Source organism: Pelecanus crispus, chromosome 2 (genome assembly GCF_030463565.1).
Source record: "Pelecanus crispus isolate bPelCri1 chromosome 2, bPelCri1.pri, whole genome shotgun sequence".
NCBI lineage: Eukaryota > Metazoa > Chordata > Aves > Pelecaniformes > Pelecanidae > Pelecanus > Pelecanus crispus.
The window spans coordinates 54,512,938-54,531,396 of NC_134644.1; the positions used below are offsets into that span (position 1 = coordinate 54,512,938).

The 18,459-nt window shown below is 47.1% G+C and overlaps 1 protein-coding gene across 1 annotated transcript in view; it reads right to left on the reverse strand.

Annotated features, from left to right (window-relative positions):
• Positions 1-2,002: 2,002 nt before the first annotated feature.
• EEPD1 (endonuclease/exonuclease/phosphatase family domain containing 1) overlaps positions 2,003-18,459 on the reverse strand; it is a 66,321-nt gene continuing 49,864 nt past the window's right edge. The window contains exons 3-7 of the mRNA XM_075706052.1: positions 13,888-13,998; positions 10,341-10,475; positions 8,916-9,048; positions 2,311-2,505; positions 2,003-2,202 (exon numbers count right to left, since the gene is read on the reverse strand). Coding sequence (XP_075562167.1) covers positions 2,003-2,202; positions 2,311-2,505; positions 8,916-9,048; positions 10,341-10,475; positions 13,888-13,998 — 774 coding nt within the window. The remainder of the gene's footprint in view (positions 2,203-2,310; positions 2,506-8,915; positions 9,049-10,340; positions 10,476-13,887; positions 13,999-18,459) is intronic.

Below are 18,459 nucleotides of genomic sequence, written 5' to 3' on the forward strand. Positions count from 1 at the left end.
TCCTTTAAAGCCCAATGAGTTGTGCCAGAGAGCTTTCTTTGCCACTCAGCAGCAAAATATGCTGTGCGGTCACCTGGAGCCAGGGCAGACGGCGCTGGTCTACTGGGCAGCTCAGAGCCTTTTGCACTCAACCTATTTCTTTTGCAGATGCTGAATTGCTTTTTCTAGTCCTTATACGTTCCCCTTCTAGGTCACTGTTTATTAATTGCTACTTGAAAAATTTTACATAGGTGGCAAATTTAATGCTCCATCCCCAGCGCTGTCGTGGCAGCTTCTTGACTGAAGTCCTCCCCACCCAGGACATGCACAGAAACAGACCTCCCTTGGAAGCAGACCCCATCACTGCCATGTGCACGATGACCGTACACTGTATTCAGACTCCCTGTTGCGGTGCCTGGACCAGGCTTATTGTCCTGGTTTCGGCTGGGATAGAGTTAATTTTCTTCCTAGTAGCAGGCATAGTGCTGTGTTTTGGATTAAGTATGAGAATAATGTTGATAACACACTGATGTTTTAGTTGTTGCTAAGTATTGCTTATGCTACTCAAGGACTTTTCAGCTTCCCATGCTCTGCCAGGTGCACAAGAAACTGGGAGGGGGCACAGCCAAAATAGCTGATCCAAACTGGCCAAAGGGCTATTCCATACCATATGATGTCATGCTCAGTATATAAACTGGGGGGGATTGGCCGGGGAACAGCGATCGCTGCTCAGGAACTGGCTGGGTATCACTTGGCGGGTGGTGAGCAATTGCGCTGTGCATCACTTGCTTTGTATATTATTATTACTATTATTATTATATTATTACTACTACTATTTTATTTTATTTCAATTATTAAAACTGTTCTTATCTCAACCCAGGAGTGTTTCTCGCTCTTACTATTCCGATTCTCTCCCCCATCCCAACGGGGCAGGGGGAGTGAGTGAGCGGCTGCATGGTGCTTAGTTGCTGGCTGGGGCTAAACCACAACACTTATACAACAACGAAGCTCAGGAAAGCGATGCGTAACTGCCTGGTCTTCCAGAGGGAGAAACTGAAACCCCCTAAAAAATCAGTGGGCAGAGGTCGGTGCAACACGCGCATCAGCCTTTGCAGTGATTGTGTGAATGTGGGCTTGTCTATAGACCTCACGCCACTGTATGACCTATTTCTCCCCAAGGCAGAGCCCTGCTCGGAACACCGACTCCTAGACAAAGACTCAGGGCTACATCTCCTCTTTGATGCCAGTTGCAGGGCCAGAGGACAAGGGCTGTTCCTGCGAGAACAACAAGAGGGAGCAAAGCAAAGGGCACTGGAGAAGTGGACCAGGTTCTGCAGAGGGACAAGTCGGTGGTTTCCCAGCTCCTGAAGGCTAGCGCGCAGGAAAAAAACAACACTGAATGCCGCACGCCAAACAAAAAGCCAAAGCTAAGCTCCAGGAAGCCCTTCTGGGGCAAAATGCACCCTGCCAGGATCATAAGAAGAGAGGAAGGGAAGGATGAGAGGTGCCCGCATCCACATAGGGCTGTGGAGGAATGGGGCCTCTCCAGGCTGAGCCGGAGGGACCACTCAGGCCTCATTTCAGGTCATGTAGGGACCAGCTCCGGCAGCTTTTGCAAGTGCTGAACGGCATTTGCGACTTGCCAAGAATTTTCACAGTGTCTCTCTTTTTGGGGCCTCTCTTATTACCTCAGTTTAGAAGGAGACAAAGGAAAATAACCATCACTCCCCCCTCACCCTCACAGCAAAGCCCTGCTCAGCTGCATTTTAGCAAAGATCCTGTACAGTATTAAAAGTACACTTTATTTTCTGTACATTTCTCATCCAAATCTCCAGGCGTGGCAAAGTTCACTGTGCCCCCAGAAAAAGCTGCAGATTGTTCCGCTGCCGTGAGACACCCCACAACTGTCCAGGAGGGGCACAAAGCCAGGGCCACCAAAATCAAGTGCTGATGCTTTCTAGACGCAGGGAGGAGAGCAGGAAGGAGGGAGAGGTGGAGCAGACGAGGCACCCTCAAGTTCACGTCATCGTTCGTGCTTAGCGTGGGAGTCATTGCGTTCAACCGTCACCCCGTTCCCATTCCGTGTCACCTCCTTCCTGTTCCAGTCCTTTTCCAGGTAAAATTCAGCGAGCACGGGGCAGTGGTCCGAAGCCACCCCACCCCAGGACCAGTTATCGGGGATCCATGGGTTTGTAAGACCTTCTCGCACAACAGCCCAGTGGCCTGCATGAAAAAGAATCACAGAGAAAAAGATAAGTAATATTGCCCAAATCTTACACATGCCGCTAACCTAACTAAAGGTTACATGACCTCACTAAACAGCAACTCTACCTGTGAAAACCTTTTTCAAGCTCCGACTGATCCAGATGTTATCCAGTGACTTGGACCCTTGTGGGTTCTTTGTACTGATGTTGGTGAAGGTGCTGGAAGGGACCAGGTGATGGAACTTCTCCTTCCTCAGGATGTCGTGGTCGCTGCTGTCTGGGGCCTGGTTAAAATCTCCAAGGATGATCACATCTTTTTCTCCTAGAAAACAGGAAAAATAGAAATGAATGGGAGGAATGGACATCCATCGCTTAAGTACGAGAGAGAGAGGATAAATAGGAGGAGGAAAAATACAAATATGGAGTAGCAAAGCTGACTTTACTCTGAAATCCTGAAAGAAATGCTGTTTAAAGCCTTTTTCACTGGCTATTTACTCATGGCCATTCTCTTCATGACAGTAAAAACCAGCCAGTACACATTTCATGCTTGTTTTTAGCTATCATCTCATTTATATTGGCATCCTTTGCTTGCTATTCACTGATAGTGACAAAGCCTAAGACAAGCAGTTCTGGGCTTAGAGGTTTTTAGAAATCTGTGACTTTGTAAGCTTATTTTTTTCTTTTACTGCAAGAAATACATATTGGCTTTAACTTGTCCTGACATTGTCTTTTTATAGATTTGCTGTAAAAGTCTAAGACACAAAAAGACACTTTTGTGAGGATCCCAGGAAGACACAGCCTTATGCTTGTATGTACCAGAGTCCCAAAAGTTCAGTGCTCGTTCTAACCTTCTGCATTTAAGAAATCCCAAGGAACAAGCCCGAGGAGCAGTCTGCAAGCCTGACAGCAGAAGAGGAGTTCACAAACCACACAGACACTCCCTGACTGAGCGGTGCCGTTGACACACCAGGAGGATGAGATGTCATCCAGAGGGACCTGGACAAGCTGGAGAGGTGGGCCTGTGTGAACCTCATGAGGTTCAACAAAGCCAAATGCAAGGTCCTGCACCTGGGACGAGGCAACCCCCGGTATCAGTACAGGCTGGGGGATGAAGAGATTGAGAGCAGCCCTGCGGAGAAGGACTTGGGGGTACTGGTGGATGAAAAGCTGGACATGAGCGGGCAATGTGCGCTTGCAGCCCAGAAAGCCAACCGTATCCTGGGCTGCATCAAAAGAAGCGTGGCCAGCAGGTTGAGGGAGGTGATTCTGCCCCTCTGCTCTGCTCTGGTAAGACCTCATCTGGACTACTGCGTCCAGCTCTGGGGCCCTCAGCACAAGAAGGACATGGACCTGCTGGAGTGGGTCCAGAAGAGGGCCGCAAAAATGATCTGAGGGCTGGGGCACCTCTCCTATGAGGCCAGGCTGAGAGAGTTGGGGTTGTTCAGCCTGGAGAAGAGAAGGCTGCGAGGAGACCTTATTGCGACCTTCCAGTACTTAAAGGGGGCCTACAGGAAAGATGGGGAGAATCTTTTTAATAAGGCCTGTTGTGACAGGACAAGGAATAACGGATTTAAACTAAGGAAGAATAGATTTAGACTAGACATTAGAAAGAAGTTTTTTACAATGAGGGTGGTCAAGCACTGGAACAGGTTGCCCAGAGAGGTGGTGGAGGCCCCATCCCTGGCAACATTCAAGGTCAGGTTGGACGGGGCTCTGAGCAACCTGATGTGGTTAAAGCTGTCCCTGCTCACTGCAGGGGGGTTGGGCTAGGTGATCTCTAAAGGTCCCTTCCAACCCAAAGCATTCTATGATTCTATGACTACAGAAGCTTTCCTTTGCCTGGCTGACTGAAGGGATACTGCTGAACTTGGGATGTTTTAGATTTTGTCTAGGGCTGAATTTTCAAAGAAACAAAGGGAATGACTTGAAATGTTCTTCAAAAAAATCCTTCCTGTCTTCATGTGAACAGAAAATGACCTCAGTTACATTTTATTTCCAAACCTAATGAAGTGAGAAAGGAAACTCTGGATCCTAATTTCATATGCACAATGTGTGCTCTCCTTGCTCCACAGCTGCAGATGGAGACTTCCCAGCTGTGCATGGGGCGGGGGTAAGAGGACAACGCGCACATCCCAGTGCCCATCTCAAATCACTGCCAGAAACATCTGCTAAGACAAACTCAAGAATGCTGATAGCCGATGAGAGATGTTGCTGCGTTACAGCTTGGTCCTGGAAAAGGAAGAAGATGCTAAAAGGAGGCACAAATGCACCAAAAATTATCCCAAAGCTGACTTCAGAGATGAGAACTATGCAATTCCGTAAGCCCTTTCCTTCCTGGGGTTGAAGTGGGGAGGGAGAAGGGCTGGACAGATGGATTGCTTTACCGTACCTAGTGCTCACAGATAAACCTCCTGGTTTTGTGCTGCTGTTGTAGAAGTAGCTAGCCAGGAGAGGGAGCGCAAGTTAAGCAACAAAATCTATTCCACTCCTGTCTTGCACTGCTTGACAGTGGTATTGGGAAAGGGCTGGAGAGAAGCGAGACTGATAGCGTATGACTTACAAAACCAAATGATTCAAAACATGCTGCTTGCTAAGATGCAGAGAGGCGATGAAACAATAGTGAAACTATTTGTGGTTTCTCTACCCTTTGCAAGTCACAAATCATATTGGAAATGACAGGAGGTTTAAATATTATTCTATAAAGTATTGTGACAGTGGCCTTCCCACCTTAAAAGGAAACAAAAAACCCAAACCTGAACGTGAGCTATTTTAAGCTCCATCAGGACCCAAAAGAAAATCAGTGCTTGTCTAATGGGATGATAGTGGTTGCTGGGAGCTGGCGCTTTTGCACTCATCTCATTGCAAAAACCCAAGATCTCTCACTTGGCAGGACCAGGAAGCTTGAAATGTGACCGTGCCATCTCGGTCCTTCAGGCCTAATGCTTGCTTAATGGCCAAGGCAGCACTCGGCTCCTTCCATGCTTTCAGCTTGGCTGTGTAAGTGGGGAAAGGCCATTACAGAAACCTCTGGAGCACATCCTTGGGCAGGGGTGTGCATGTGTGTGCATGTGTTTAAAAATGACAGGGAGGCAGAGATCTTAACAGCAGTATCTTGCTCCCGCACAAATTATATTCTATTCCATTCTATTCTTAAAGTACTCGCCCTTCTTTTAGCAAATCCTTAAGCCTATTCCCCTTGCACAAAAAACCTATGAAAAAAACATGATTACAAGTGAAAATTTTAACTGACTGCTCCGTTCTGGATAGTTTAGAAAGAGCAGAGGCTAAAAGACCCAGCACCTAGACGTGTGCTCGGAAGGAGATAAGAAGTTAGCCTGCTGTGTGCACAGGGAGGGCGTCACTGTAGTCTTCACTCACTTAAATTTTTGCATGCAAAATAACTAAGCATAAAATCAAAATACAGTGTAACACTGACAGATGGAACAGGCTGGAGTGCGTTAAAGAAGCTAAAACCCAATTTGCCATCAGGGAGGGAAAGGATTACTTCTGGTCCCCTCTTGCAGAAGCTTCTGGGGCTCCCCGTGATTGCAAATCACCAGGGAAGAGGCTGGGCAGCCCTGTGCTAAGCAGGAAAAGCAGGCAACACCAGTTTTCTAGATAACTACCAACTTAATTTCCCCTTGTCCTGGCTCGCTCTCAGCTCTGCTCCTGCCTCTGCCAGCTCCTGCGACAGCAATGCCACGCACGGCGGCTTCGTGTCTCGCCTGCCTGCCGCAGCTCCCAACAGACATCAAGCAGGGAAAGAAGCAAACCTGCTTGGATCCTCCTGGGTGTGTGACTGCACCTAATCCGTCACCCCTGGGTCCCTCAGTCAAGGCAGGGAGCAGACCTGCCACGCAGCAGCTGCAGCTCTCGGGGGTCTCACAGATCAGCCCCAACAGGTCTCGGCCAAACTTAGCAAAACATCTAGAAAAATTCATGCCCTTGCCCATAACGAGGGATGATAACTGACTGAAAATGGCAGTCACGATGTCCACAGTTACAATCAGATGGGGAAAAAAGAAAATCAAAACAATGCTACTGGTGCTGTGATTTTCCTCTTTCGGAGGAAACAAGAGTTTGAGACTGGTGGGGCTCATTCCTTCTCCTCCTCAGGACTGGGCAGCAGAGGCTGCCTGAGCCAGAGGCTCCTCAGCTGATGCAAGTTGGTCCTCCCTCGTCCCGCAGGACAGAGCAGCAAGCACTCCCTTACCAACCCATCTTTTGCTGCAAAGGTCCATCCCACAGACTACACTGTCCCACAGGGATCCAGAGCCTCCGTCTGGTGGGATGTGGTGGCAGACACCTGCAGCACACAGGTGCGTGTCCCATTACCTCTCAGGGGTGCTCCCGCACACATTCAGACCCACTGGGCTCAAAGCAACGCTGCCCGTGTCAACAAAGAACTCTTCAGGTGAGGAAAAGGTCTGGTCTGTTTGCAAATGCATCTGCAAATTCACTGAAGCACCAGTGACTTCTAGCAGTGTCTGCAGGTGGCTCTCGGCCAGCAGAGCAAAGCGCTACCTTAACTCAGCCCTGTGCCGCAGCGGCTGAGCACCGGTGTGCCAACGCAATCAGCTGAGGGACTTTCAGTACCTGCAGAAAGTCTGCAGTGTTGAACTCTGCTTTCCTGCAGGAACCGGGAAATCCTCCTTTGCTTTGTGGCAGTCCAAAGAGACACCTGTAAGATGCTCTCCCTGACTTTCCCATGCCCCGAGTGAGTCCCCTCGTGAATTAAACAGACCCTTAAACCCCCAAATCCTTCCTGGAAAGAGTGAGAAGCAGATGATGAGAAGGATGTGATGGTACATCGGCTGCTAAGAGGCTCCCTACTGCCTCTCAAAGGTCTCCTAGACCTAGTGCCCCAGGCATGGGTAACCCGTGGAATACGGCCAAGCAGGATGGGAGAACATGACTAAGCCAACACCCTGGTCCCTGGGTCCAAGCTCTACCAGCACATCCAGAATAGCTTCTGTGTGCTGCCCATGGTCACCACGCTGAAGACGAACTGGTGGAGTTCTTGAGAGAAGGCAGAAGGGCTGCTGCAAAGAGTTAACTATGAGCAGCCAACAGCCACCGGGTCTTTCCGGTACTGCTGAAGGGAAAGAAAGAGGGGAAAAAAGGAACGAGGACCCACTGGTCTGATGGAAGAATTATGGGGACACTAGTGCTCTGTATTACAGGAGGCTGCGGATAGTAACCAAATTTCCTCAGACGCTCACGTGCCTCTGTAAGAATGAAAGATAACAGAGTAGGCGTCTGTTAGCAAAATGGGAGCAGAAACTCAAATTTACTGCAGTAGCACAGACAAATCAGTTTTTATTACCCATATTTTATGGACTGATTTGGAAGAAATTGAAGGATGGTGGTAATTTTAAGCATGGCATTCATTTTGGCAGGGTAATTCAGTACTTCAGAGTAACATGTATGCACTACCATTTGTTTAGAAAACAAGACCTGCGTCCCACAATTTTGGAGGAATCTGAATCTCTTCTTTTGTGAAAGACTAAGCCAAAAACAAGCATGCTCCAGTAATGTGCCTACCATATGAAAATAAAAACATGAAACAAAGAGAAGCCCTAACGCCGACAGTCTAAATTTAGATGCAGTGGAAATGCAACTCGGTTGACTTCGGAAGAGCTACACGTTTATCTGTGTCTCAGTTCAGCCTTTGGGGATTAAATAAGTGATTCTTTTGTTTACCTTCATCCTTTCCAATTTCAAGGTACATGGACAAATACTTAAATCAGTAGCACTTAAAAATAGCTCTGACTTCTTGCAGCTCAAAAGGAAAAACAATAGAACACGCATAAAAACTGCAAATACCTCTTGTGTTATACAAGAGGGCTATTAATGCTTCCAAGTGACCAATCTTGGTAAACTGGGCCAAGCTAAAAATCGTCATGCATATAACCTTGTAACCCTTTTGCATCTTTGTTAAGCAGTAAATGAAGGGCTAGATTTTTCTATTCCTATAACAAAATCAGCAACATTTAGAATCTGAAACGTGCTGTTCCGCTTCGTAGGAAATTGAATTTAATTTGCAAGCTTCAAAGAAGCAAATTCTCAGAAATGATGTTACGAAGTTCAGCTGCCTATTACATTGCTCAAGTTCAGATCCAAATTCTGGTGTCCCTCACCCTGGTGTAAAGCCAGAGCAACTTACTTGAAATCAACAAAATTATCCTGCATATTACACCCACGTACCAAAGCAGGATTTGGTCTCTTTTCGCATTAGCAGCCATCTCCTGATTTGCACTGGGTGTTCCAACGTGCTTCCAATTATCCAAAAAGTAAATCTATAGAACCTATTTCTTTTGGAAAAAAAGCCATTAAGCTTTGTTCTGATATCAGGTAGGTGTCATTTCCACAAAGTACTTAAAATAGGGTCTTGACCCTGGGCTCTTTTCTTTTTTATTTGGCTGAACTTGCTCCTACACTACTATAAAATCAGAAGGAACTTCATTTGAAAAAAACGATGTCAAAGCCAGTAGGATCCCCTGTGCTGTTTGTGTTAATTAGGAAAGACTATAAGACAATGAGCAACAGAAAAGCACATTTGCCACACTATGCATCACTCGAATACAAATACCAGTAAAGACAACGGTGAGGCTGATGAGGATATTTGTGAAACTCATACTGAGATGGATTTTATTTTCTTTTAAATTCCTTTTGATTAGATAAACTGGCCAGCATACATGTGATAGCTGGCAGTAAAAAAACCTGCCCTACCTTTCAGAGTCTCCTGCAAAGTCTGTGCAAAAGCTGCCAGTTTGTGGCTGTCGTGGTTTTTCCCGGTATTCTCTCCTGCTGAGGGTGACAAGGCCAGATGAAGGTTTACCAGTGTTAGATCATTCATCCCAACCTGGGGGAGGAAGGAGGAAAAATCAATGCCATGCAGACAGGGCATGGAAGGTCACAAAGCAGAACCATGTGCTTGTTCCCAGTACTTTCGGTAGTAAATCTGGGTGACTAGGACTCACTTTGCTATGCATGTGGTGTGTTTTGGTTTGTCTTAGTTTTGGGAGGAAGAGGGGGAAGGCGTTTTGCAGGTTTTTTTGCAATAACCCGATACCCTCTCATTTCTGGGGAAACTGGTTTGCATAAGTGAACAGCTTTTTTCCACCACGGTGGCAGAAAGAAGCCGTCTGCTTATGAAAATCAGTTTATGCAAAACCAGTTGTTAATAAGCTACAAATAATGTCATGGTCATTACATGGGCTAATTGCTACTCTCTTGTGATTAGCCCTGGCCTGTCACAGAGACTAACCAAGAAACTTAATGTACCTTGAAAGGAGCTGTTGGCTCCCTGTCATCTTCTGCTTACCTTCCGGGACTCACCTGGCACAAGTAATACTTACTCCTAATATTGACCTATTTACATTGTCAATTAATTAATAATCATTATCATTAACTATTTATTATTAATTATTTTATTAATGCTTCTCTCAAAGCATTACCAGAGACGTCAAGTTCTCCAAACTGGACCCCTCCATCACAGGCTGTGCGGAGATGGGCTCTCTCTGCTTGTATGTTCACTCAAGCATATGTACAAAAACAGTTTCCAAAATGCATGGTGTTCTTTTAGATGGGTTCAGCCTAGTGAAAAAGCTTTAAAATGGAAACTCTGCAGTATGCCAGCAACATAAGACAGATCAGCCTGAGTCTCTCAGGAGCACTGTGCCTTCTATACATATATATAAATCTCTCCATTCTGCCTACATTTACCCCTCTCCACTCACCATTTGTGGCACAGACAAGAGTCACAGCCCTGCGGCTGGCTGCTGCTGGATACGTACCTCGTTCTTGCTGTGCTAATTTGGTAAAAGCAGAACAAGGTGACTGCTGTCACACTCTCAGTGGCTGTGGATGCTACTGAAGATCCACTGACCCTCACGTGCCCAAATGCTCCCTTGCAGCAGGGTTTGCTCCCACAGAGGCAAGGGAAAGGACAGACTCTGGTGACCTGCCATACATATTAAGGCCCATTAAGCACCTTTCTGCAATGAAGCCATGAGACAGTGCTGAAGTAATGAGATGGGTTAGAACCTCACGCAAATTTTCATCTGTTAGAAGACTGTGTCTCTCTCCATCTTACCCAAATTTTTTTATTAAAAGCTAAACTCTGCTAGGATCGGTTGGCACAACGGCAGTTACCTTGAAATGTGCCAGATACGGGTGAGGATATGAGTGCTTCCCATTGCCGTTAGTCTGTGCGCTCTCCTGAGATGAGGCGTCTTTCAGTTCAATGCCAGCTGTTGTATCCCAGAGGAAGCCAGAATATTCAACTCCCTGGAATTAAAAAAAAAAAAAAAAAGAGAAAAACTAGTAGTAAGAAGGTAAACCCAAAACATACTGCCCAGATGTAGCCCCCTAGGTGAAAATTTCACCCGCAAGTTTCAGTACCACTGTTTCTGTTGGTGGTGGTGTATGTCACTCCCAAAATATGCAGAGGCTGTAAAAGATGATGCAGGTTTTGTATCTGGGTTTGGCGCCTGCTGAGGGCAGGAAGCCCAACTTGCTGTGCACAAGCGTAAAGGAGAAACAGCATCCTAGGCTATCAGTAGGATATAAAGGGAACAGGTGGAAACGCTTCTTTATCTCACCCCAGCCAAACCCGCACCAGATGCGCGAAGAACGCTTCCTGGGAAGCTCCACTGACTTCACTGAAAACAGCACGCCAAGCTGAAACACATATCACTCTGCTACCCACAGCCCCTCGCGTCTGTACGCTGGCTATCAGACACCCAGGTAACTTTAGCACTGCTCGGTCCAGCCAATGACTTAATAAGCTGTTTTATCTTATACAGGTGGAGCGCGTTCAGGACCGCCGCAGGGGTGAAAGATGAAGATGCTGCCTCTTGTGCACATGTTTGGGCTGATACAGTCCCTGTTTCCTCCTAGTCCAGGCACGGCATCGGATTCTTCTGAGCACGGTCAATAATGAGGTAGTTTATTACCCGTAGGAAAATAAGGAGTGTTTGTCTAACCCTGAGCTCAGTGCCTTCTGGTCTCCCTGGGTGACTGCTAGGGTTGCGGTAGACGATGCTGCGCATAACTGTTCTTTCTCGCCATGCCGTACGCCATCTCACAGATTTCTGTCGCCCGCAAGCGGTATTTTTATATCCAGGCTCCTCGAGTCTCTTGGCGTGAAATCTGGTCTAGACCTCTCAGCCCTGTCAATCTTCTCTGTCTCTTTTCCTGCTCGAACGTTTCACGCTCAGCTCTCCGCTCCTTTCAGCTCTGTTTCTATCATCCTGCTCGGGTTTTTTGATTACTTCAGGATGTGGAATTGGCATTTTCAGAAAGCTGCCTGCCCCAGTTGCACCAGCAGCGGTATCTAAATTCAAAGCCTGTCAGCCTCTCCTCCCATCACCCAGACACCATTTTCACTGGTATCATTCAAACCCACTTCCCTTAGCGAATCGTAGTTAAATCCATCGCAAGGAAGAGTTTTTTCCATTTCAGCTGCAATAAACAAGTGTTATCTGCTCTACTGAATTCCCATGAGCCTTGAAAGAAAGTATTAAGGTTGGCTAAAATCCTTTGGTAGCTCCTTTGGATAACTCACCTTTAAAATACTGACAAAATCATTCCATCAGTTGGAAGTCTAAGGTCTGAAAACTGCTACAGGAAAAGATGGGGAAGAATAAAACTGCTGTCAACAGCCGTTCACTGTTCCCTGGCTCCAGATTTCACATCAACATGGTGGTCAAAAGTCACTGCTTGGTTCAAGACCAAATGCCTGGGATGTGTGGAAGCACAAGCCTGAAGCACCATCCACCATTTTGCATTATTTAGCCCTGTAGACCGTCCCGAGATCAGTTTGTGCTGAAGATGCTATATGCTCTGGTTTATGCTGCCTTACTTGACTGTATTGCACTTGTGTACACAATGTTCAAACCTGATGGTCCCATTAACTAACCCGAGGGGTAGAGCAGGCTTTTTGCCTTAGTGGAGGGTTCTCCAACACAACCAGATTTCTGTTAAAGCAGCTAAAAGGAAGAGTCAGTAGATACCATTTCTATTCTTAGCTTGGCCACAAACTTTTCCCTTAATTGTGGGATGAATGCATCCTTACATCCTTACCAGTCGCACCTCCCAAAACACCAGACAGATGACGATACCAGGTAGATGATGATTTTTAATTATTCAGCCCATAGTCAACACTTTCATTGTTATCTTTGGAAATACAGCTCGGGAAAAAATAGACTAAAGACTCTGGATTTAACATAGCAACTGTGAGACAATTATTAATAATTCTTGGGAAAAAAGAAAAAGCAGAGGGAACAACTTCAACAACTTTGCAGAACTTTTAAAATTCAGTGTTTTAATGATCTGGCCTAACAAGAGATCCCAAAGGAAAACTCCAGCCAGGAATAAAAATGTCCTGAAGGGGATTTGCACTCTGTATCGGAATTATGTGTGAATTATGTTAAATCCTGGATACATTCAGACCCTCTATGTCTTTCTAGTGTTAGGTAGAGTCCAATCCTTGTGCTGCTCAGGTGGTGGGTTTTGGTTGGGTTTTGGTTTTTTTTTTCTTTCTCTCCTGTTATTTGCCATTCTTGGGTTTTACTCAGAAGGGCAGCAAAACTTGCTGCACCTCCCAAAACACCAGAGTCCAGCAACAGCTTTAGGTGTAAACACTGATACAACTTGATTTGGAAAAGCCAGATTAAGGAAACGTGGATTCAAAGCAGCGTAATTACGGGATACAACTGCAACCACGTCTTTAATAACAGCAGTGCTCAGGATAGATGAAGACAGCCCGATGTGCTGCTAGGCACCAGTCATTGCATGATAGGTCTCGGTTCCTGCTTCCACCCCACAACAACATCCATGCTGCAATAACTGCATCACGAGAATGATCTTGTTCAGCAGCAACAGGCTCAAGCCCGAGCATGACCTTGCTCTGAAATCTCATCAGCACCCTTAAAGGGGAGAAAAAGAAATTTCCCCTGGGAGAGGCTGCTTTTGGGCACCATTAGTGGTGTGCAGCCCAATGTAGCTATACCTTGAATACTGTCAAGGGTAGCAGGTGCAGCTGTCACCACCTTACAAGTTAGCACCTCACTACAGTACATATATATGTATCCATACATATATTTCCACTGCAGAAGATGCTGCAGGGAAAAGCACAGTGCAGCACGGCGCTGATTTCAAATGGAGTCCACAGCGTTTTAAACACCTGTGCAGAGCACTTTGGGGAATGCGCGAGATAAGCTCCTCTTCCAGATGAGGATGGCAGGCTGCACAGCCCCTCTGCGGGGCCTTCACTTGCAAACTAGGAAAATGGGGAGCTTTTCCGAATGCCAGCCGGTGCCGTGCTAGGGAAAAAGCTCAGCTGACTAGCACAAAAAAATTCAGAAGTACTGCAGCCTGCCAGGGGCAAAACCAAGGACTCTTTCCTTATTTTAACGTGTAGCCTTTCTTCTACATTTCTATACTGTTTTTATTCCCCAAACACACACACCTTCCTCCTTACAAGTGTGCCACAGGCTGAGGAAAACAACTCTTCCAAAAAATCAATCACACAGTTGAATTGAAAGCTATAGGAAGAGTCAGCTTAAAAAACAAGAGATGCAAACCTTGCCAAAAAAGATTTGCAAAATGTTTTGCCTTAAACAGATTCAAAATATGTCCTTGCTTAGAGGGGGGAAAAAAAAGCAAAGCCAAAGTGCAAACTTAGGGATCAACGTACCTTGTGTAGCTGGCCCGAGGGTTTTTCGGAAACAACACCCTTCCAACATCCTCTAGGGCCCTTCCACTTGCGGATGTTTGGCAGCGTCGGCTGGTTCAGCTCCATACAAAACTAGAGAGAGAGGAAAGAGGCGGGGGGAAGATCAGCTTTGTAGGGTTTTAAAAAAAATTACAAAATAAAGCATGTAGCCAGGCACTGGTAAGAGAAAGCGCAGAGCACATGCTGTGCTCTCTGCCCTCCCTGAAAGCTCGCAAAGGAGGTGGTCTGGGCCACATCCCAGGCTGACTCACCCCCAACTGGACATTATTTGGAGATAAATAAAAATTAAAACAGCTCACTGCAAATGTGGCAAGTAGAACGTTTCTCCCTCAGACCTTTTTTTCTTTTTTTTTTTTTTTTTTCCCTTCCTTCAAAGCTCCTTGTTTGACTGGAAAGGGGTTTCCTCTGTGCCGCCTCCAAAGATGCTGACTGCACTGTATCCCACCCACCCCCCCGCCCCAAGGGGCTCTACGCTCAGCTGCTGAACCCTCCCGGGGGGGGGGGGGGGGGGGCAGAAAGCCCCCACAGCGGGGCTGGCTCCGCTCCAACACCGAGGCTGCCGGCACAACACGAAAGCAAGGGAGTAGGCCACCTCAGTAGCTGGCGTTTTGGGGTTCGGGCTCCTCTGACTTTACACAAAGGACAGACGCTTGAAACTCCCCACGCACGAAGGGATCGGCTGCGGACCTGCACGCACAGCAGATCCTTCCCATGCTCCCCAGAGGCGCTGGTCTTCCTGGACACAGCGCTCGGACACCTTTACATGTTCAAGCACGTGGTTGGAGCTATAGAGGCCGTGCCCTAATGCCCAACAGATCAGGGATACTGTAACTGTGGACACCATGGAAGGCCCCCAAGTCCACCTGGGTAACATCTTGAGATTGAAATAAAAAAACCCAAACCAAACCAAAAAAACCCCTATGCCCTGGAAATCTGGCATCTGAAACCCCTTCACGCAGCAATATGGAATATTTTTTGCCAGGAGTATCAAAATAACGCTTAATAGGAGGAGGTACAGCCCTTTGCACAGCTGACATTGAATTATAGAATCGTTTAGGTTGGAAAAGACCTTTAAGATCATCCAGTCCAACCATTAACCTACACTACCAAGTCTACTCTAAGCCAATCCAGGGTAGACTAGACTAAACCATGTCCTGAAGTGCCATGTCTACCCGTTTTTTGAACACTTCCAGGGATGGTGACTCCACCACCTCTCTGGGCAGCCTGTTCCAATGCTTGACCACCCTTTCCATGAAGAAATTTTTCCTAATTTCCAACCTAAACCTCCCCTGGCGCAGCTTGAGCCCACTTCCTCTCGTCCTATCGCTAACTACATGGGAGAAGAGACCAACACCCACCTCACTACAACCTCCTTTCAGGTAGTTGTAGAGAGCGATAAGGTCTCCCCTCAGCCTCCTCTTCTCCAGACTAAACAACCCCAGTTCCCTCAGCCGCTCCTCATAAGGCCTGTGCTCCAGACCCTTCACCAGCTTTGTTGGCCTTCTCTGGACACGCTCCAGCACCTCAATGTCCTTCTTGTATTGAGGGGCCCAAAACTGGACACAGTATTCCAGGTGCAGCCTCACCAGCGCCAAGTACAGAGGGACAATCACCTCCCTGCTCCTGCTGGCCACACTATTCCTCATACAAGCCAGGATGCTGTTGGCCTTCTTGGCCACCTGGGCACACTGCTGGCTCTTGTTCAGCCGGCTGTCTACCAACACCCCCAGGTCCTTTTTGGCCAGGCAGCTTTGCAGCCACTCTTCCCCAAGCCTGTAGCGTTGCATGGGGTCGTTGTGACCCAAGTGCAGGACCCGGCACTTGGCCTTGTTGAGCCTCATCCAGTTGGCCTCGGCCCAATCAGGTCCAGGCAGACTCGGGCTGGAGGCTGGCAGGGAGAGGAGGTGGCCGAACGCCTGGATGCACAGAAGGGCCTGCACGCAGCAGCTCTGGCTGCGGGGAAAGGGGCTACTAAAAAGTAATTGCTGCAGAAGAGGAACAGGGACTTTCAATGTGCATCATTTTGTTATATCTGACACGGGAGAAACTGCATTGAAACGCAGAGGGTTTCACAGTGGAAGAGTATCCTCAGACAATATCTGGTATCCAGAATGTCCCTCCAAATCAAGCAGCAATTTAACGAAGAAGGATTTTCAAGGCAAACAACAACCTTCTGTATGCAGTGACTCTTTGCAGTGGGACATGCCAAGCACAGTTCAAAGAGCTACAGTGACACACTGCACAGATGTGTTTCCTACGTGTGCATGAGCAAAATGATGGGACAGCTAGTCTCATGTTTGTTTATCTTTCGCTTCAAAAATTAAAATCAAACCCTGCTCTTGCACTAACTGCCTTCTCTGCAAGTTCAGCATCCTGGAGGCTGAAGCTGTAAGCGTTGACTTCTCAGATATATGCAACCCAGCAACCCTTTTTTGCCTCGGAAGGCTGAGAGTCATTTTGCTTGCACACCCGAAGAGAAAATGCTTGGCACACCTTTGAAAACAGTTTTCTGAAATGCAGAGATTGGCTGGGGCTTCTTATTCAAGATTAACATACCGCATTACTGTCCGGTATATACCTTCAAGCAGCGCTAGGGCTGGGCTGATTTATTAAACGAGGAGGCACGCAGGGTGTTTGCACGGCCTGGGAACAGAGCTCTGCTCTCAGCTGATTGCCAGGTGCTCCCCTAACAAACACAATACATCACGGCAGCAACAATTATTCATGCCTGATGTCACTCTGATGACTTTAAACAGCGTGAATTCGGTGAATGCGTTTTCTAACATTTAAATAACTTAAATCCGCAAAAAAAAAACAAACAACCAAACTGTTGAAATTAGGAGTGCAAGTGTAACCTGACAAAAGAGTTAACTTATCTCTGGGTTGCAGCTGCCTAGAAAGTCCAGCCAGCACAAAGTATACAACAGGGCTGAATAAATCCTACAGAAACCATCACTTTATTAAAAAGAACATCTGCAGTCGACTAGTTTGAATATTTTGTTGCCTCCAAATTGATTTTTTTTTTTTTAAGGCCTTGATTTAACTTCGCTCAATCAAAAGGATGACAAATAAGATTACCCGGATGGTTTAGAAAAAAGCCATCAGCCCGTTCTGGGTACGGTTGCAGCAACGGAGAACTTGGCTTATAGCAGCTGACTTTAATCTGTGCCCATTTTCCAGGGCTTACAGGCACACAGATTTTGAAGCCATGACAGCATACTTGCTTAGGTCATGGGTTTTTGCTGAAGTGAGAAGGGCATTTCTCAAATCACGTTGTTCTGCCCACAAAACCCAACATCAAACAACATTGTGCTTTCCCTCGTACAGTAAAAATACACAGACACGCTCCTAGCCCACATTGGGAATGAAAAAAATGCCTTTCCTCCTTTGCAAAGATAAGTTAGAGCTACAGCAATCCCTTTGAGGAGCAGTCCGTCAAGCGTTAAAGAAAAATCAAAATTAAAATCTCAGTCAATCAGACCAACATGGAGGTTGTTTTTTTTTTTTCAAAATCCTCCTAAGCAAAAAAAGTTCTAGTTTTGTTTTCTCTAGAGCCTTTCAGGCTGCACGTTTGCTGAAATTCAATCAGCTTCTTCAGTAAATCCTACACATACCGAGTCAAAACTCACACACCTACTATAATACCAACAGTACCAAGGCTTATTTACAAGGATGCCCTGTATTACACCTATGCTGCTGCAGTCTCTTTTGCAGCTGGGTGCTGGGTTTTGCGGGGCAGGCAGTGCTGCCAGGGAGCAGGAACATGGCAGCACCAGGCTCCAGGCACGCTCCCGGCAAAGAGCAGCCTGTGCTCTTGAGAGGTCACCCCCCCTTGTGCCAAGTACCTGCCCATTGCCCCCATTTGGCGTGCAAGGCGCCAACAAGGTCCATCACCCCAGGAACTGGGACAAGCCCCGCTGCCTTTGCTCATCAGCAACACGTCATTTTCCCAAGAAAGGAGGATCCGAAGGCGTAGTTGCTCTTTGTCCACCCCAATAAGGAGCCAGTGCCTGTTGCTCCCAGCCCCGCCAGAAGCAGAGATGGGTACAGGAATGAGCTTATGGCTGACACTGGAAAAGAACGGAGGGAAGCTGGAAGAAGCTGGGTAAATGCACATTTGAGGAGGCACTGGAGAGGGGACGGCAAGGGGTCCTGGACTAATTTGGGAGCAGGGAGAAGAACATGGCTGGCATGTGCTGGAGATCATAAGGGAGTTACAGACTCCCTAACAACATACCTCCCTGCCTCCCCAAGACACTCCAAGCGCTGCCAGCAAGAGCATCTAATTAGCACATTAAGTTAAATCTCTTCCAGTGCTGTAACTCTGCACACTAAGACAGCTGCGAGCAAGCACCCTGCAGTAGCCCAGGAGCAGATCTCACCACCTCTTGTTCAGGATGCCCTGGTTAATCTTTGTTTTCTTTTGGGGTGCTGTTTGTGCAGCCAGTCCCAAACCAGGCACAGCGGGGTCATCTTTTCCGGATGACACCACCACTCCACGCTGAACATCTTTGCCTGTCAAGTGTTACTCCT